The 21,517-nt window shown below is 38.0% G+C and overlaps 2 protein-coding genes across 2 annotated transcripts in view; one reads left to right on the top strand and one right to left on the bottom strand.

The window, feature by feature from the left end:
* Positions 1–1,434: 1,434 nt before the first annotated feature.
* Positions 1,435–12,452, bottom strand: LOC137265424 (phospholysine phosphohistidine inorganic pyrophosphate phosphatase-like). The gene is made up of 7 exons (XM_067800823.1): positions 12,323–12,452; positions 8,307–8,494; positions 7,403–7,556; positions 6,980–7,043; positions 6,448–6,540; positions 5,469–5,560; positions 1,435–3,911 (listed from the first exon to the last, which is right to left on the bottom strand). The coding sequence occupies exons 1-7, from the start codon at positions 12,442–12,444 to the stop codon at positions 3,821–3,823; spliced, it is 804 nt and encodes a 267-aa protein (XP_067656924.1). The 5' UTR covers positions 12,445–12,452; the 3' UTR covers positions 1,435–3,820.
* A 5,855-nt stretch (positions 12,453–18,307) lies between these two features.
* LOC137265542 (uncharacterized) overlaps positions 18,308–21,517 on the top strand; it is a 79,589-nt gene continuing 76,379 nt past the window's right edge. The window contains exon 1 of the mRNA XM_067800960.1: positions 18,308–18,420. The gene's annotated coding sequence lies outside the window, so the exon portion shown is untranslated. The remainder of the gene's footprint in view (positions 18,421–21,517) is intronic.

The following is a 21,517-nucleotide window of genomic DNA, read 5'->3' as shown; positions in this document are numbered from 1 at the left end:
CTATTATATATGACTAGACACACCCGTTGCACTGATGCCCAAATTGGACACTTGCTTAATATGCAGATTTAGAATGAAGCCTTAGTTCAAATTCACAGCCCAAGAGAGTCCATAGAAATCTGAATTTCCTTCAGATCGTTTAAGATGATCAGCTTAAGTTGCAGGGGACCAATGCCAGCTTAGAATCTTCAGTTTTGAGGTTCTAGGGGTATTTTTATGAATTTGTTTGTTCAGTTTTCAGTTCAAAAAACAAAATCCCTCCAAAATACTTGGGAACCCTACATGCGTTTTGTTAATCACAGATGCTCACATTATCAGTGAGTGAGTGAGTTTAGTTTTACTCCACACTCAGCAATATTTTAGCTATATGGCAGTGGTCTGTAAATAATTGAGTCTGGACCAGACAGTCTAGTAGTAGACATGAGGCCACCAAGTCTGCAAGCCTGACCACCCGATCCTGTTAGTTGCCTCTTACGACAAGCATGAGTTGCTGAAGACCTATTCTACCCCAGAACACTATCAACAAGAAGACAAAGTGATCAATATCCCCACAATGGCAGAACATTCTTCATGAATATGTCTAATAGTTATGATTATGTTAAATGTTTTGGTGTCTATATGGCAACGTGGAAGGACAGCATTAAAAGTTTTTGAAGCTTTGCTCCAGAAAGACCACTAACGGCAAAGAATACTACCACCAATTTCAAAGTCAAACTTGTTGCCATGGAAACACAAAAATATTTTGTTCAGAATACCTATACCAAATGGCACCAGTACACCACAACAACTATCCATGTGCCTTGTTTGGGGAGAAATATTGAAAGGTTTTAAAGTGCTGCCCTGGAAAAGAGCACTACCATCGAAATCAAAGTCAAACTTGTTGCCATTGTAATGCAAAAAGAATATTTTTATTCAGAAACCCGGAACTACCAAAAGGCACAAGTACACCACCAGACCAATCTATGTGTCAAGCTGGATGAAGAAATAGTGAGCGGTTTTAGAGTTCTGCTCCAGAAAAGAGCACTAACACCAATTTCAGTCAGTCCAAATTGTTGCCATGGAACTGCAAAAAATATTCTATTCTGAATACCCAAACTACCCAAAGGCACCACTACACCACCAGATCTATCTATGTGCCAAGTTTGGTGAAGAAATATTGAATGGTTTTACAGTTCTGCTTTGGGAAAGATAAATGTGCACGAACTGACGGTAGGATGTGCGGATGGACGGAGCACATATTAATACCCACCCCAAAAGTGTTGCAAGTGAGTAGTTTGATTGCATGCATATAATCATATTTCTAACTGCAGAAATCAACATTGGATGTACATTATAAAACAATATGCAGCACCTCATTATTCCTCACCATTGAATATCTGATCTACTTACAAGATTCCATGTATTTAAGCTGATGAAAATTACAATCAACAAACATAAATCAAAACTTTTTATTACAAACTGGTTCAGAAAAAAAAAACCTGAATACAAGACATCATATATATATATACACATCTAAGAATATATTAATATATTTTTAGGAAATGAGTCTTGTTAGTTTATGACCAGCAGTTCACCTGATTTATGAACTATTGTTACAGTCCATCCATATTTCATACAAATACAAAAATGGATATTTAGTGTCAAAAGAAAAATACAGGATAATTGCAACTCTATACAGGACAACAATGTTGTATGCCAACATGATAATCCAGAGTTGTAAAATTCATGACAATGCTTCATATATATGTATTTATTTTGTGACTACCATTTCCTTGAGTAAAACCAATCATATCAAATAAAAAATTCATAAAGTATATAACAGATATATGAAAAAGAATTCATAGAAAATGTGCCAGCATGATGAAGCTCATCTGGATTTGAAAGCAGCTACAGTTTGAAATGTAAACAAAGACATCCACTTTACATCCACTCCATCACATTTCAAAGGAGAAGTTTATAGAATTACTGTGCACATATGTGTAAATGGGCTTAACATTTGTTTTTGTTTTGTTTGTGATATCTGAAATCTTTATTGATATCACACCATGTGCTCAAATGTACCTGAAATGCAGATTTGAATTTCATTTCATTCTTATGGGTTAACTAAGTGGTTAAAGCACTGGCAATTCAAAAAAGAATGTTGTTTCCAAATAAACATATCTAGTATCATTTGATATCAAAGAACAATTCTATATGTTATCAAACTTGTTTGTTTGAACATGTGGGCCACCTGGATTGAATACAGTATCATAAATGACAAGAAAATCTTCATGTTGCAATGAAGAAACCAACATCTATTCTAAATCCACATTTGAAAAGAGATTTTTTCCACACTTGTCGAATAACACTAAGGGGTTGCAAGATGTTAGGGCCATACATGGTTTCAGGGCACTAAGGAGTTATGTGAGGAGTTATATGAAATGTGGGGGACCATACATGGTCCCATGGTAATAATGGCGCTAAGGACCATACGTGGTGCCATGGTATTAATGGTGCTAAGGACCATACGTGGTCCCATGGTATTAATGGTGCTAAGGACCATACATGGTGCCATGGTACTAATGGTGCTAAGGACCATACATGGTGCCATGATACTAATGACTGTAAGGACCATACATGGTCCCATGGTACTAATGGCGCTAAGGACCATATATGGTCCCATGATACTAATGGCGCTAAGAACCATACATGGTCCCATGGTACTAAGAGGATGTGCAAGGTGAGAAACCTGGGACTTAGAGTTGAGCACTATCATAGTATTAGCTTTACAAACCTGAGATATTTGCATGAAACCCCTTTGAAAACAATCTAAGAACTATTTCACACCTAGTCCCAGACATAACACCAATGTTTCATTAATAACACAAGTAGATTTAATGTCACATTTAATGTCACCCGATTAGAACAGTAAAACAATATCTGATCCTGATTATTCCACAGAGGTATTTGTCATGTTGAAAAAAAATCTTAAAACTTAATCATGGACATGAATAAGGGAAAAAATGAAAGTACAACTGTTCCTTTGTTTATTTCCAGAATTTTTTACCCACAGTGCAATACAAAACATGCGAACAACAATGGAAAAGAATATAGGAATACTTGTACTTTCATGTGTTCCCTTATTTTTTTCCATGAGTATATCTTAATTAAATGTAATATACAGGAGTCAAGAGACTCTCTCTCTTTTCAGAAAATGCAGTAATCAAGACATGCACTGACTGTATTGCATATATTTGTTTCAGGGTCTGTTTGACAGATTATTCATCTAGCAGCCAATGACTGTACCTGAAATTACATATAAGCAGTTTCTACATGTATCTGGAATATATAGTTGCATCCTTTGGTTATGGAACAATGGAACAAAGACAGTTCACACAGGGACAACATTTAGCACCTAATGTTACTGTTTGAGTTTTGTCCTTCACTGCAGCTACTCAAGGGATCAGTGAGTGAACTCAGACCAGTAAATCAGTCAAATCATGACTTGTCAAAATTGAGACAGATCCTTGGAGCTTAACCATGGAACCAAGCTGATGAACAAAAATATTATTCAGGTCCGGTCTAAGTTTGAACCCACCATCACAGAATTCACACAACTAACGAACTGACCAGTTGATCTTCTAGGGAAGGGGTTGGAATTCATCCGAAAAAAATCTGCCCTCAAATGCTCAACAACTGAAACTATAAAAAAAAATATTTTCTTAAGAAAAGAATAAGCTTCATGTTCATTAATAAACATATATCTAATCACACACCCAACCCTCTCCCAAGAATATCAAATTGTCAGTCCTAAAGGGACACAACTCTGCAGCAGCAGACACTATCTGTGTTTCAGTATTAAGTCCACAGCTTGAGCTAAGTTGTCCACAACACCAGAGGGTTTCACTGCAGGGTGCTGCTCATCTGACGGTCTGAAACAAACAAGTCCGAGATGAGGATACGACCATCAGTTGCCCAAGACTGTATACTGACTGTGGTATATACAGATGTAAGGCACAATGAACAAGTGAGTGAGTAGAGGTGTGACGATACGATAATTCATGATACGATACATATATCTACATCTTGGAACGATATGATACCATTCGTTTCACATCTCAATATGCTATCTTGAGTTATTTTCTTTAAAAACTTATGTCTTGATATCAGTTAACAGCATAAATTTTGACCCAACCGTCAAGTTCTAATGAAAATTAACAATTTTAAGGTGAACAATATCTATCACTATGAGAAAAAAGTATCGATACTTTTATCGTCCAATAAAGTATCTTGATTATCAATACTAACACCGATATATTGTCACAGCTCTATGAGTGAGTATAGTTTTACACAGCAATACTCCAGCAATATTACAGCATGAAATGTTTCTTCGCATATTGTACCCATTTGGGGAATCAAAAGTGGGTCTTCAGTGTAAGGAGCAAAAAACATAACAACTAGGCTACCCCATCACGCTGTTAGGCACAAGAGTGATCAAGTGTGATTTTACGCTGCTTTTAACAATATTCCAGGAAAATCATGCTATTGAACACTAGAAAGGGGCTTTAATTTAATGTATGTATATAGTGTCAATGGGCTTGATGGCATGATAAACACAAGGTTCTTACATTCTATTGATTTATTGTTCTCACATCATACTGTTAGTCTTCTCATATTTATAATTTTAGGATTTGTACTGAAAATGTTTGCACATTATACTGGAAGTGTTCTCACCTAGTCATAGACTGGCTTCAGTTCTCCACACAGGGTTCTGACATACTGTCAGGGTTCTCACAGTAGCCTTCTCACACTATAATGTTTGGCTTCTCACATTAGACTGCCAAGGTTCTCTCATTATACTGTCAGGGTTCTCACATTATACTGTAAGGGTTCTCACATTAGACAGTCGGGATTCTCACATTACACTGACAGGGTTCTCACATACTGTTAGGGTTCTCACATAAGACTGTCGGGGTTCTCATATACTGTCAGGGTTTTCACATTAGACTGTAAGGGTTTTCACATTAGACTGTAAGGGTTCTCACATTAGACTGTCAGGGTTTTCACATTAGACTGTAAGGGTTCTCACATTAGACTGTAAGGGTTTTCACATTAGACTGTAAGGGTTTTCACATTAGACTGTAAGGGTTCTCACATTAGACTGTAAGGGTTCTCACATTAGACTGTCAGGGTTTTCACATTAGACTGTAAGGGTTCTCACATTAGACTGTCAGGGTTTTCACATTAGACTGTAAGGGTTCTCACATTAGACTGTAAGGGTTTTCACATTAGACTGTAAGGGTTCTCACATTAGACTGTCAGGGTCACATTAGACTGTCAGGGTTTTCACATTAGACTGTCACTGTTCTCACATTAGTCTGTAAGGGTTCTCACATTAGACTGTTAGGGCATTGTACAACGAAGGCTATAATGCATGAGACTGATCAGAAGCTGAAGACAGAATCCTGGAAACAAAAGCTGGCACTTACCTGTATTTACCTGTGCGGACTAGTACACCTCTCATCCCACATGCCTGAGATCCACCAACATCATTCACAACATCATCACCAACCATCACAACCTGTGAAACACCGGAGAATTGCACACACCGTGATGTCATCCATATCTAAAGAGAGCCTGTTTTCTACATATCTCTTCAGCCACATTTTGTGGGTTAATCCTACATCTCTTGTATAATGCTATTTGAGACTCAACTATCATGGTTATGCTGACTCATACTGTATGACTAAATTCAACACTCATGCTACCATCCACCTACAGACTAGACAAAGTGACTCTGATGACTGCATGTAAAGTGACTGAATGAATAATTCTGTTATAACCATAACTCAAGAATTATACATATTTGTTTGTGGAGCATCTGGTGCCACCTTTTGTCTGGTGCTATAAGGTAATTATTAAATGTTGCACACTGTGCAAGCAGGTATTATTTTCTTTAATTGATCCCTGTTAACTTTGGGTGGTTTTTTTTAAATTATGCAATTACTTAACGTTGCACTAGTGGAAGTAGGTTACATTTCCTTTACTCAACCTGATCAACCTGGGTTTTTTTCTTGTGCTACACGGTCATTAGCAAATGTTGCACAGGGTGCAACTAGGTTTCATTCCTTTTAATGTGCCCTGTGAACCTGTTTTTCCTGGAGCTAAAAGATTATTACCAAACATTGCACAGGATGTCAGTAGGTTTCATTTCATTTTTTGAACCTTATCAACCCATTTTTTCTGGTGTAAAAAGTTTATGACCAAAGGTGGCACAGTTTTCAAGCTGGTTTAATCTCCTTTAATCGAGCCCTATTATGCTGTTTTTCTGGTGCAAAAAGGTTATTACCAAACATGACACAGAGCACAAGTAGATTTCATTTGCTCTAACTGAGCCCTGATAATACTTGTCACAGTCACCACAACTCCAATCTGCACTAATGAATGACAATACAATGAGACACCCACCTTGTCAGAGGTCACACCCATGTCCTCTAAAGCTGCATTAAAGAAAGAAGGTGATGGTTTTCCCACAACTTCTGCCTCAATATCACATGCATACTGAAAACAATAAAACAACAAACTGTCAAAAAAGGGTGTGTTCCTCTCATTGATCTTCTTTTCAAAGAGACCCGTGAAGATCCAGGTTAGAATTGATCTTCAGGTGGTCAGGCTTGCTCACTTGGTTGACACATCATTGTATACCAATAGCGTAGATCGATGCTTGTGCTGTTGTGATCACCAGATTATCTGGTCCTGACTCAATTATTTACAGACCGGCACCATATGGCTGGAACATTGCTGAGGGTGACATAAAAATAAACTCACTCACTAATTCTTCTCAAAGTTATGAATTACTTCCATAACTGGCACGGTAGTCACAAAATTTGGAGCCATTTTAATTTGTCTCTACAAACATTATTGTTCAGATGATTTATCACCATCTGCTTTAACTTCAAACTGCTATGTACCGGTATTCCTAACTCAGCACCCAGCTTACCTCTAATGCCTTCATGAAGGCCCCAAGATCCAGGACAATGTCATTGTCCTCCTTGTAGTACTTCCTGAAAGGAAAATTGGTAGGGTACACAACACTTTAAGTCAATGTTTCAAGAAAGTAAAGAACTAGAAGATATTCTGGTACAGAAATACTCAAATACATGGTGTATATATTCAGCTTGAACATCATACACAGAATAGAAAAAACATATACATATACCCATGATCAACTGTTACCATAGTTACCCAGGTGTACCAGTTATTAAGTGATGAAAGGGTTACCCAAATGTATGCATGATCAAATGATACCATAGTTACCTGAGCCAGCACACCACTAAGCAATGGTGACCAGAATCTACCCATGATCTAGTGATACTATAATTACATAAGTCTACCTGTAATCAAGAGTGAACAATTAACCTACCCCCTACCCATGGAGATGAGGACTGGTTCCTCCAGGGACATCAGCAACTGGAAGGCTTTGTTCATGTTCTCATAGGAGAACTCGTCCACTGCATCGCCCATAACAACACAGTTTGGGTTACTCGTGTCGATCTCCGCAAAGTTTGCTTTTGCATCTGTGAAAATACAATAGCTTGAATGGGTGAGTGAGTTAGTGTTTAGGTTCAAGCTGCTTTTATCAATATTCCAGCAATATCACAGCTGGGCACATTGTCACACAATATCACAATGCTGGGCACTAGAAATGGGCTTCACACATTGTAGCCAAGCCGGGTTTAACTTTGATACCAACTTTGTAGATTGCAACAAAGACATTTGTTACAGATCTAGAAGCTAAAAAAAATAAATAAATGGCTGTGTACTCATATCTGTTAATGCCTTTCTACGTGTTCCTTAAAACTGAGTGAGTTGGTTTTATGCCACTTTTAGCAATATTCCAGCAATATCACTGTGAGGAACACAAGAAACGGGCTTCACACAATGTGCCCATGTGGAGATTCAAACTCAAGTCTTCAGTGTGAGGAGTAAACACTTTAACCACTATGCAACACCACCAACCCTATGTTCCATGAAACTGTCCATTAGATTCTGTTTGTAGACATTGTTAGCATATTGAAAACCCCAAAGGATTTAGGTGAGAGTTGGCCATTAACAATCCACTGTTCTCTAAGAGGCTAGTAAATTGATTTAGTGGTCAGACTTGCTGCCTTGGTTGATCATGTTCAAATATCACAATGTAGATCAAAGTCAATCACTGGATTGTCTGTTCCAGGATGAACTATTACAGAAAACCATACTAACTCTGAAATATTGAGGAGTGCAACAACAAACAAACAATGTATCAGTGAAACACCACAAAGACTCACTCGGATGAAGGAGAAGAAAAGGGCGTAGATGGCGACGTTTCAAGATGCTGCAGACGGCAGGAGCTGGAGGAAACACATCTGCCTCAGTCAGGTTGAATCCATGAAACTGGAGCTTCTCCACAAGAGCTGACTTTGTGCTGGTGGTTTCATTAGTACAGAACCGTATCGGTAGTCCTGCCTGGCGCAGTCTGCATTGTACAATCAGAGTTACAGAAAGCAGATCTTATCTTGATGCATTGGCAATGCTAGTCTGCAGTCTACAACATTCAACATATTATAGCATGTTATTAAACAGTATTACAACGGTCAGTTAAATTCTTTCAAAATACCTTTAATGTGTAAGTGATGACAAGGGTCTCATATGAAATGTTTCAGTCATCTTTCTAATCTAATATGGGAGCCTTTTCCAATCTAAACATTTTGAAATTTGGATTTCTTTTAGATTTGTCAGGGTACAGATGGACACAGTATTGCTTATTGACACTCACAGTACTATCAATACACTGTACAATGTCAGCGTACCATGTATGATTCCAAAATAAATTGACAGACAACAAAAAGACAAAAATAACTATTTTTATGAGAATTAGAATTCTCTTAAAAGTCTTCCTCACATTTCATAAATTCAGAGGTACTTTTATAACTGATTCAGTTAACAAACTTAACACTGAACATGAAAGCCTCTTATGTTCACTGGACCTGTTGCCTGTAAAATGAAAATAATCCCTTTAAAGCCATTACATATTGTATTGTATCACATTGTATCATCCAAAACTGTTCCATTGGATATTGCTTGTGAGATCAAACAATATGACAATGCTATGATGTCATAAACTTGATGACATCATAACGTTATGACACTGCTGCACTGCAAGTCCAAACGATCAGCTGTGTTCAAACATACACATTTTCGTTGAAAACTAAAGAATGATTTCTTATGAAAATTACAATCTCACCCTGTGTGACTTCTGATATTAAATATATCAACACTTGGTGATTAAAGTAAAACTTCGCACCTTTATATGAAACTTGTGGTGATATAGTTCATATCAAAAGAAAACTCGAGATAGGTTCTCTATTTATCTTGGCAATATTACAAAGGCAATAACTGGCAATAATCCCTATTAGATAATTACTCCTGACAACAGCTTCCAAATCAAGGTCTAATACTGGCCCCTGAGCCGGTGGTCAAGATAAATCCCTGACGGTGCAACGATATTAACATAACTCTGATAATGGGAACATGATCTCACATAATCAAACATGACCTAGGCCATGAGATGATGTGACTTGCCTCAGAGGTACTGGAAACGTGATACCGGAACTGCTCAATATTTGAGTTGGTGTCCAGAGCTCATTGAGAGTAAACACTATATCATCACCCTGGTTTGAAATAAACCACTGACCTACATATGTACACTATACTTTGTAGTATGAGTCCACAGCTAACCCTCAGCATAAACAAAAGAAAAAATATAGTGGAGCAGAAAACAGGCATAATTGGTCATGTTATGATACTGGCAAAGAAATATGTCTTATGTGTCATCTTGTGATATCTGAGAAAAAAAAATACATCATCACCAGAAATTAAAAATTGCACACAGTTTTCCACTCAAATGTCTAAATTTTACCAACAACGTAATTGCAGTACTATTCTGCTGTTCATGTGCATATTTATGCACATTATCTAGAGAGTACACTAAACATTAATCCATCATTATCTTCACACTGAAAATTTATTGTCATTATCATGATTATGTTCATACCCATACAAGTATTATATCACACAATTGTGTGGGTGTGCTGTATAATTTAGGGAGAAAAACTCGTGAAGGTCCGGGGTAGAATAGACCTTCAGCAACCCATGCTTGTCATAAAAGGCGACTAACGGGATCAGGTGGTCAGGCTCACTCTGACAAAATTATTGCAGTTTACCATCTTGATGACAGGCGGAAAACTGAAAGTATCTCAGGGTATGTTTGAAGCCATTGAGAATGATGAGTCCAGTTTTTGATCATTCTCACTGTTATCCACTAAATTTAAGCAGTTGTTTTATGGACAGATAACTTCAAAATACTTTGTCTCAGTACTTTCTGTTAATCATGATGCTGTAATTATGAAAGAACAAATCAACATGGTATTTGATGTTGATGTTTCCGAAAAGTGATAAATAGCAAAGAAAGACAAGTCTACTTTATTATCATTGCAGGGGTTCAAAAATATGTTGAAAAGCCACTTGGCACAGGGCAAGTGACTTCAAGAAAGTAACTTGTCCTGACGAATTTTCCACTTGCCCTGATTTTATGACACAATGTGTGATGTTAACGTTTACTGGCCTATTTATCGAAGAGTGATAATTTCACTCTCTACTACCTTTACTTCATACAGCGAACTTTAATAACTTCATTATGAGCAGATACGAAATTAAATCCAAGAGTATTTGCAGTTTGAAACCATAAGTGGAAATTATCTGGTAGTCCACGGACAAGTAAGATACCATTATCTGATTGCCCGAAACGAAAACTGTCTTGTCCCGGGCGTCGGGCGATGTGATTTTTGAACCCCTGCATTGCGAAATTTAATGGTTACATTTGGAGCAGATGTGAAAAGTTTATTTGCAGTTTGAAACCATAAGTGGAAATTTTCTAGTAGCCCACGGACAAGTAACATAACATTATTTTATTGGCCAAAGTGAAAACTGACTCGCTCTAGGCATCCGACGATGGGATTTTTTAACCCCTGTGAGACGAAGGTTACTCAGACTGAGATAACTTATTCGTCCTGTCTGGTTTTCAGAGATTTATATTGATATGCTCAGAGGCAAATATTCGGCCGCTGAAGCAAGTAACAGTAACAATTAGGGCTGCATCAAATACACAATGTGGTGAATATTATATGTATCATGAATATTAGGTAACAAATATGAATAATTATTCACGAATGCAATATTGTAGTTAAGTGATTGATGCACAACATGGAACCCCCATGTTGACTGTTAATTTGTCATAGTAATATCCAGTGATCTGACATGACTTTCAGATTTTGTATTTGATAGACTAAGAGTACCACAGTACCATGTGCAGCTTTTGCAAACTAACAAGACTTGCACTACAGCAATGCTTGTACATATTCCATTCTTGCATATCTCACTTTGAAAAAGCACATAAGGGCTCGAGTAAAACATTCTCTGTTAAAAAACTGTACGCATTACTTCATATTCAGTTCTGGTGATCACGAATAACAAACTGAATTCATGAAGGATTGATTCAGCAGTATGCAAGTGTATCTCAGAAGCCCTAGTAAAAATTCCTTCTTAGAACAATAAAAATGTTCCCAATTGGGCATTCATAGTCGGGAATGTATATATTTTTCATGTTGTTCCCTGGAGGCAGTTTATTTGAAGCATAGTTAAATCTCTTTCGTTCTTTCTGACATTCGACTTGATCTGAATTTATGCCCTAAAAGTCATACACATATGGTAGCACTGGTTGTCAGGGATGACCCTTTTTAAAGAGACTGATGATGTATCATCTTTTCCAATACCTGATGATAACCTGTTTGTGTCATGCCATCCTCGATAACAAGGTGAAACGATTGTAGGAACAAAATGAAAGGTTTACAATGAATTGATTACTTTCACCATGATTATTAAACTGTAGACAGACGTTTTTCTACATCTGGCAATCTTGAAACATGGCAATTTCTTGCTGTACACCTTTGATTCCATGTAAATACCTAATGGACTATTGACGGATGGTCTCATGCGCTCATATTTCAATGCTTTGAGTCACCCCACTTGACATCTTTAACTTTTCATCTTGCTCAAGGGTTTAACCTCTTTGGTCATGCAGAGAACGACCCTGGTTCGAATCCCAAACTCGAAATTCGGACATGTTTTGGCACTGTCAACATTGGAACATTTCACCAACATCCAGATCTAAACTTACATTTTATTTGTTCCATTCAATCAATCACTGCACTACACGTCCCTGAACATAGAGAAATCAGTGCGTTACCTATCCACAGCGTCTACAGATCCTGGAATTACGGAACCTCTACCAGGCCCGCTGTTGTATAGGACGCCAGTAATATCCAACAGCACACCGTCAACCGTCTGCTCGTACCAAGCCGCCATCATTGATATTTGGAGTTACCCGCCCTTGTAAATTTAAAGAGGCCCTTTTGGGGGTGATTTAATTTAATCAGAACTTGCAGAACTTCCCGAAACAAATTTCCGACTCTTCCGATGTGTGCCTATTTCTAAAATGGACATGAGCAATAGGTACGTCGAGTTTAGAAGCATTCAACACCGCAAACATGGATAAAACTAAAATATATCAATTCTGTAAGGAGGTCAGGCGGTGACAACTTTTGAAAAATGCACAAGTTGCCAAAATCTGCTCATATGCAAAGTATTTGGTTTCGTTTAATGCAGATCAAGTTAAGATTATTTTCTACTGACGTAACTGGCTCCTGTGAGGATTTTTAATCGTTGGCCTCAATGGCCTAAGACAGCAGGACGTTACAAACCTGGACCATCAGATTGAAAAAAGCTTTACCTCATATCCACCTTTTATTTCGTCTCTTTTATACATTACATATTTCTATGTCTCATTTTATCTCAAGCAGTATTATCTAGTAGTATCTGGTAGGGAAGCTGGTCAATAAAAATGTTAATTCACCTTGGTTTAGTGAAAGACATGCCATTCATATGAACGTATGGTGTGGATTTACAACTTCTTTATTGTCTACAACACTTTACGACTTATTATTAACAAGTCATACCATACATTGTTGTTACCTTCAAACTCCGCATAACAATATCGAACAGTATTAATCTGACGATAAAAAAAATACACCGAACCATTTTAAGTGTTTTAAACGATATTTATTATTCAATGGAGCAAGTGCTTATAAAGAAGTGGACTGGTGAACAATGTTTTTTTAATTTTTTTTTTTAAGTACAACCTATTAAACTGAAGGGAGGTTAGATAGGTTTAAATATTTGCCTGTGTAATGTAGCAGATTACAATCCGTGTAAAGTTCTGAGTTTTGGGACATTGACTTCAGAAGTAATGTTGTTTTTTATGTTTTGTTTTTACAGATGACATGAACATTCACGTTAGAACTCCAATAACAATACCAGTCCTAATGAACAGACATCAGATTGTACATGCTCTAAAACTAGATTGGGTGGATAAATCCCGATTTTGCCATTGGTCAAAACTCAGTGTCATCGTTTCGTATACTTTTGTTTTACTGTTTACGTCTATGTTTGCGATATATAACATCAAATCATTTTATGTTATGTTAATTTCACTGCCGTCAGTATTTAGTGGCTATCCAAACCATTGCCTCTCAGCAGTGGAAAGCAATTGTAATCGTGTATTTGATTAAAGTCCATTGAATACTGCTGGCAATTTTAACCACATGACTCGACCTGGAAACGCAGGAAGTAAAATCACAGGGCCTAGTATTCCCTCGTTCAATTGGCTCCTAATTTAAAGCATACACGGAACATATTTTTTGAGTATTCACGGATCTGTAGAAAGTAGTCAATAAGTAACATGGTGAGACGTGGTTTCATTCTTAACTATTTAGTTACAATCTGTTACTGTCAGGTTGGCGGTGAGGGAAGTTAGCGCAGCGGATATTGGCTTTGCTTGTTTCAATCAATTCTGCTTTTGTGATAAGGTGTTAGCTCAGTGGGTAGTGGCTTCGCTTGTAACAATCGGTCACGTGTCCCAGGATGCAGTTTTGTACCGAGACCCAAGAAAATAACTAGTGCATTGTGTCGTGAACCAACAATGTAAATACATGCAACTTACTGTGCGTTACCAAGTAGTGTAGTTTCTAGTGCAATTACCCAACAATGTAACCGGTTTGTTGTGCCGTTACTCAACAATGTAACCAGTTTATTGTTGTCTAGTTACAACCAAACCAGGTAACTCGTTTCTAGTGCCGTTACCCAAAAAATTATTCAATTGTTTATATTTAAAAAGGACCAACATCAAACATGATAACCGGACATGTCTGACATACATAATTCAGTAAATATAATTCCGGTAAATTCTAATGGGATTCTGTAATTCTTTGAAGTGAAAGGGTAAAGTTTGGCAGACATATTCGCCAGCCCATAAAGTTGCTTTCATCACGCTGAGCATTCGAAATACACAACCGGCAATAAAAAGATACGGTTCTATATGACAATAACAGGTTGGCTTAATTACACTGTCTCCGTTTCACACAAGGCATGAATTGCTCCGTCTAGACGGTAACTGGAAATAGACACCAGACTGTAGGATTAGCCTCCCTGTAATAAAGAACACCAAGAATAATAGCAACGGCTGTGGCAATAAAACATGTTTGTGTATATTCCTACATTCGACCCGTGTAGATCAGGGATAGAATTTGTCTTCAGCAAACAATGCTTTTCCGTAAGAGGTGACTAACGGGATCGGGTGGTCGGGTTCGCTGGCTTGGTTGACACATGTCATCCCATTTGCCTAGATCGATCCTCATAATGCTCATCCCTGGATTGTCTGGTCCCGCGACTCGATTATTTACACTCCGCCGCCATGAAACTGGAATATTGCGAATGTGGCATACGATAAGCATAGCGCAAAATCATCAACAGACTGAAGGGTATCCTTCCAAAACTTTCACATCCCCAAACTTCCACGTCCCTGTTTGCCTGTTTGGGGCATTAAAACAAAGGGCACTTCCTCCAAAGTTCCCGGACCATTCAATTACACCTAAATATGACCTTACAAGAATCACCTGATCAGGTGACCAGGATCGCTATCTGATGTTTCAGCTGAGTGCACATAGTGTTCTCATATAAAGAAGTTGATATCCATAAAATCTTCATTCTTACACATCTTGTTTATCGAAAGTCTTTCAGAAATGTGTATATAGATATGTATTCAAGAGATAACGACAAATTTACAATCAGGATTTATGCCACGAGACTGCACAACAAATCTACCAATCTTTTCTACAAATTTCACACCCAACGCTCTTGAAGAAGGGAGAGGGGTTAGAGCAGCCTTAGTCTTGTGCGATCTAAGTAATGTCTTTGGTGAGATCTGGCACAGAGGAATTATTTATAAACTGAAAACGTATGGTATCCAAAACGAACTATTAAAATAGTCTGAAAGTTAGAAAATAGAGTCCAACGGGTAGCAATTGGCGGGTATAAATCTGACAATTAAACTGTACAAGCTGGTGGGCCTCAGGGCTGTGTCCTTGGACCGCATCTTTTGCCGATATGCATCAATGATATAATACGTGATGTTGACAGTATGACAGTAACATACGTCTCTTTGTGGATGCCACGTCATTTTATGTTATCCATCAGTTGCTGCTGCCAGTCGTAACGATGACCTACACAGAATTTCACAATGGACTCGTGAGTGCCAGGTTACATTCCACCTTAGGACCTTAGAACATCGTGACCAACCTCCTGCTAAACGCGAACCATCTCTTGTCAGTGTGAATATTCCCTATGTTGGACCCATCAGTCATCACATCAGAAGACTTCTAAAGAAAAGTGCCAGCGTTGACACTACTTTCTCATCTGGAAAAAACCCTTATTAAGAGCCAGTGGTAAAGGTAGCAGCCAAACTAACCAAAGCCCAAGAGGGTGTGTGTACAAAGTGAAATGATCATGTGACAGCAGCTACATAGGTGAAACAGACAGGCCCCTGTGCATTCGCATCACAGAGCACAAGGCATCGGGCAAACTCGGATATGAAATCAGCACTATCAGAACATGTCATCAAAAATCCCGATCACACCATAAATTGGGAGGACAGTGACATCTCGGCCGTCAACATCAACAACTGGCGAAAAAAGTAACTGACGGAGGTCATCTGGATCCACCGCTCCAAACCGGAAATTAACAGAGATCAGGGTGTCTTCCTACCAAATGCGTAGTGCCCACAATATAGCCATTAATGAATATGTATCTCTTTGTTTTTCCACTATCACTGCACATGCCTTCGTGTGTTTTTCCTAATATTGTTCACATAAGTGGCTTATATCCCATCATGTGTTTTCCCATCATTGTTTTCATAACTGGCTTCCAATCATCCTATCAAGTTAATCCTATCCTTCTAGTTGTATAAACATTCAGTACATCCTGTATGTCAACACTTCAGTTAACCCTCTTGATCTCTGTAAATACTAGCTCACTGGCTTCCCTGTACATACTATATAATTTTGCTCATTACCATACTATGTTATTCACCTGATGAAGGAGCAAGAATTAGCCCAGAAATATCGTGTTGTTATCATTAAAGAAGTTGTAAATTCATACCATTTGTTGTCAAGCTGGCTGAGTAGTTTTAAATACCGATTATCATGTAAAACGTTGGATATTACGAAAAAGTCCTAAATCTAAATTTAAAAACCTAAATTTAAAAACCCGATTCACTTTGACCTTAAATATGCCCACAAACAAGTTTCACTGTTTCAGGCATGACGTATCCTATACACAAGCAACATATGGTTATATTTTCAGTTGTATTACATGCTCGTTTGAGAAAACTACTTAGGAATCATTAGGGGGCGGGGTGTGGGGGTGGTGTGTGTGTGTGTGTGTGTGTGTGTGTGTGTGTGTGTGTGTGTGTGTGAGAGAGAGAGAGAGAGAGAGAGAGAGAGTGCGTGTGTATGTAAATTCACTGCATACAAATAATCTTTCATTATTTAATCTTGACACGTGCCAGTGCCTATCATATGGGTTAGTTGCTGTCTAACGACTCAAAATATTCCAGCTGATATGAAGTCACCGTGATCTGTGAAAAAACGAGTCTTGACAAAACAATCCAGAGGTTGATATAATGAGTAGGTTGTTATCTCTGCCACGTGGCTCTTTACATACTATTAATCTTGAATCGTTCTAAAATCTCCTAAGTCACAGTATATGTACACGTACACGTCGTCATCAAAGACAGCATTGCCATGTTTCTCCACCCAGAAAACTGACTCAGACATGGCCGCGCTGGCTCCAGAGCGCTTGAAGCACAGTGATCACGGAGCGGGTAGCTTAGTGGTAAAAGCGTTCACTCGTGACGGCGAAGACCCGAGTTCGATTCCCCACATGGGCACAACGTGCACTGACTTCCTGGCTTTCTTGATCAGAGGTGTTGAAGGGTCATCCTTTCGTGAGAATGCGCGTCGATTTGAAGCAGACCCGGCTGGTTTTGTTTGGCGGTTTGGATCCATTGTTGAGTCGGGGTTTCACCACTAACGATTATAAAGACTAAACCTAACAATGTACCAAAGACTAATGCCCACGACAGAGACTAACCCCCAAAATCGGCCACACACTAAACCCGAAAATCGGCCAGTCGACAAGTATGTAAACTTCATCCTTTAAATCGGCCAGAGATTCTACGCCAGTACTGGAAACAAGCTATTCTTTTGCAAAACAGCTAGCTAGGTGTTTCCATCAATGGCTTCAGTTTTCAGAGATTCGCCCATTACATTCTTATATGTTCTTTTTCAGCAGTGCTTTTCTCCGTGTGTTTTTCCCCAGCCGATTGGGGTATAGCTAATAGCGTTCACTACTTGTAGTGAACGCTATGTATCTTAGCTAATTGGGGTATCGATTGCAATTTTTCAGACATATCGATCATCACTAGATACATTAAGTTGTTAAAAATGAGAATTGCTTTCACTGACTGATAATCCGTTAAATTTTGTAGTCACACTCTTCCTGTTAAGCAATCAGCTAAATAAGCACATCACACTAGGTACACAAATATACCGCTTACCCGTGGTCTCTGTAAGTTCACCTGCTTATTATCGTATGCATTAAGTTTGGAAAATGTGGGTAATGAATCTCAAATGATATAATATCAATCGCTAGCTGTTATTGCTCCATAACAAATTCACCTAATTAGTCTACCCGGACCTATCATGACACCCTCGTCTAACTCTGGAATATGTCAGGAAAAGTGGGGAAGGGAGGCAACTCTTTAAAGTACCAATCCCACGTGACTAATGTTTTGGTAACATGGCGGATACTGTTAGACGGTTGTTGATGTCACATTAGCTATTCACGCATACGTCTCCTCTCAGCGGTTTCGCGGCAGTTTTCGTTTCTGAGGTAAGGCAGCATTTGCTATATTAGCATTGGATTTACGGTTATGTGCAAGCAAAAATGTAAAGTTTTACGAATACAAAATCAGACGCTAGGATTACCGAGCTTGGCAAGCACTGATATTTTTAGGAAACTGGAAAGGGTGCCAGCACCTTGTCCAGCACCGGCATCATCCATTCGGCACCTATCGCTTCACCTATGGAAATCTGACGATTGTTGTGAAAATATTCAAGATCAATGTTAATGGATAGAAACAATCTTGAAAGCAAATCAAAGTCGTGTTGATTCATGTATTGCGATTTTGATTAGTTCAGATGCCAATGCTTGTTTTGACAGCAACAGGAGCGAGTTAGAGGCTAGACTTGCCGAGACTGCAGTAGCAAATCTCCACACTAATTTAGAAATGTTCATGTTCTATAAACTGAAAGTGTGTCGTCAGATATTAAATGGAAAGGATAAGTCATAATTAGATGAGTTTGAACGTCCATGACTACAATCTGAAAGAAACTGAAAGTACACGTCTTGTAATGCTAAAAAATATCAAAACCTTCTCTATTCATGTTTATCATTAATTAAATAAGTTAGATTGTCAATGGTACGTAAATAACATCTCTGACAAGTAGAGGTTATGTTGTACTTGATTGTCCTACTGTTTCTTGTACAAGGAGTAGTAAAAACACGTAATTCTGATTAGAATTTGCAATGCATTGATTTTTTCTGCACTGAACATCATACTCTGGAGATGTGTTTCATTATGTATATGTCAAACGTTTTCATTGCAAAAGAGGACAAGATATGAGCAGCCTTGGTATAGATTTTGATGAAGCATATAATGAAAAAGGGCAATGTTCAGTTGTTTTTATCAGAATGTTTTAAGTGAATGTGAAGAAAGACTATTTATTTCCAAGACAGCGAATGATTGAAATATAGTTTAAAATGCCATGGGAGCCTTGCTTTTTGAAAAGCAAACTTCATTGACTCCCTTGTTCTCTGTTTATTTCCGACAGTGACTGTGATTGATTACTGGCCATAGAAATACTCTCAAAGTGAAACACTGTTGTGTCCTATTTTAATGTGATGAACCAGGGGTGAAAATAACCCGTTGCTTGACATCTAGTGTTTTTTTTCTGTCATGCAAGCAAAGTTGCATATCACACTGTACTGGTGTCCATTTGTGACAAATCCTGGATATTTCAAGGTATTTAGGTCCCTTCAACTTTGACACAAGTGTGTGTGAATGCTGTGATTGTAATTTAATAATTTAATATAATGTAAATACACATGATATATGTATGCTGATTGCAACTCAGTTGTATCATGTCAATCATCAAGTATCATGTCAATATGCGAATATTTTCATTTCAGATGTTTTCGTCATACATTTTTACATTTGTTACACTTATCCTTAAAATTAAACTGATGAGACATTCCATTTGTAACATGTCAAAAGTGACGATTTTGAACATTTAGATCAGGATTGGGGATACACAGTCTGAGACTAGTGAAGATTGAGTGTAATTACAGTGCTCCAGATAATTTTTCAACATGATGAGTATGTATGCCCTATTTATTTCAATATGAGAGTACTGGGAAAAGAGTACTGAATGGAATTTAATGGCATGTAAGTAATGTCGTGTTTCGCTTCATATATGCACCACAGCATTGTTGCTCTTGTGTAAACAGGACAATAAACAATAAAGCAATGCTTTTTCAGTTAAATACATTCATAAATGATTCTAAGACCATATGCCATTGCTGTGGTATTGTGCATATTGTTTTTATCCGTACAAACGTCAATACGGCCCATATGTAATTAGATGTAACACCACATAAAAAATGACCATATTCAGTGATGTACATAATATTTCAGAATGTGCAGCAGCAGCCTACTTGTATTCAGACAAGTCAAAACTACAACATGAACTGATTTCATTTCAAGGTTAAGGGAGCAGTGGGGCGGCTTAGTAGTAAATGTGTTCGCTTGGTATGCCAAAGACCCTAGTTCAGTTCCACACATGGGTACAATGTGTGAAGCCATTTCTGGTGTCCCCATGCTTGATATGGGTGAAAAAGGCATAAAACAATACTCACCCACCCCATGTTAAGGAATATCATTTCATCCACTGTTTTGTGTACAGGTACTGTTTTTTATTACCCTTAGGTAAATCTGTCAAATTCTGATTGGTTAATAGCCAAAGCATACAAAACCATGTAGACGGATTTGCCAGGGTGTTCATAGAGTACATGCTGTCAAATCTGTCACATGACACACTGCACGGATCGTACAGATGACCTTGACCTTAGATGGAATGCGGCTGCCAAGTTGACGTTTACAATTATTTAAATAAACAGTACAATAACATTGTTGCCATGATTTCTCATTTGTTTGTGTCAATAAATGTATCAAGAAAATAAAATGTTTCTGTATTTCACTTGTCATTCAACAAAACCTCAAACTTGATGATTTTTATCATAAACTTAGCCATAATGAATTACTCCCCTTTATGATCATTGAGGAAATATCATGGTGAAATGCTTTGCGTTTCAGTCAGCCGAAGGTTGAATGTTGTTAAAAGATAAGCTGAATCAAAAGAACTTAAGGGTAATAAATTCATCACACAGTGTTTTGAAAGGGTGTACGGGACTGCGTCTCAGGAAATATGGAATTTACAAGGCCCTTACAGACCCGTTCAAAACACTGTGTAACTAATGGTGTTCTGATTTTTGCTCAGTACATTTATATGCCAATTCTTACCTGGTTTACAATGGCAGGCCATGCCCACACCGACCCCTTCAGCTACAGTTGGTTACATATTGTATATTTTAAGTTACCCACTCTATGGTTTGGAATGACCCAGTGGTGTCATGGATGTCTTGTCAAGAATGGTTATCACAACAAAGTATTGATCCATACAAGAATGCCATGTTGGATGGGAGAGAGTGTTGTTCTGATTCTGGCATATTTGAGTGCAGACAAAGTCATTTGTGTTTGAAGGTAGGATTGGTCCTGAGATTTACTGCTGATATACTTCAATTTACAATCTTAGAATTATTGCCATGGATCTTTTGCTTATTTTTGATCACAAATGAATCTTGTATTTTA

This window comes from Haliotis asinina, chromosome 15 (assembly GCF_037392515.1).
Source record: "Haliotis asinina isolate JCU_RB_2024 chromosome 15, JCU_Hal_asi_v2, whole genome shotgun sequence".
Taxonomy (NCBI): Eukaryota; Metazoa; Mollusca; class Gastropoda; order Lepetellida; family Haliotidae; genus Haliotis; species Haliotis asinina.
This window is presented reverse-complemented; position numbering and strand designations above follow the sequence as displayed.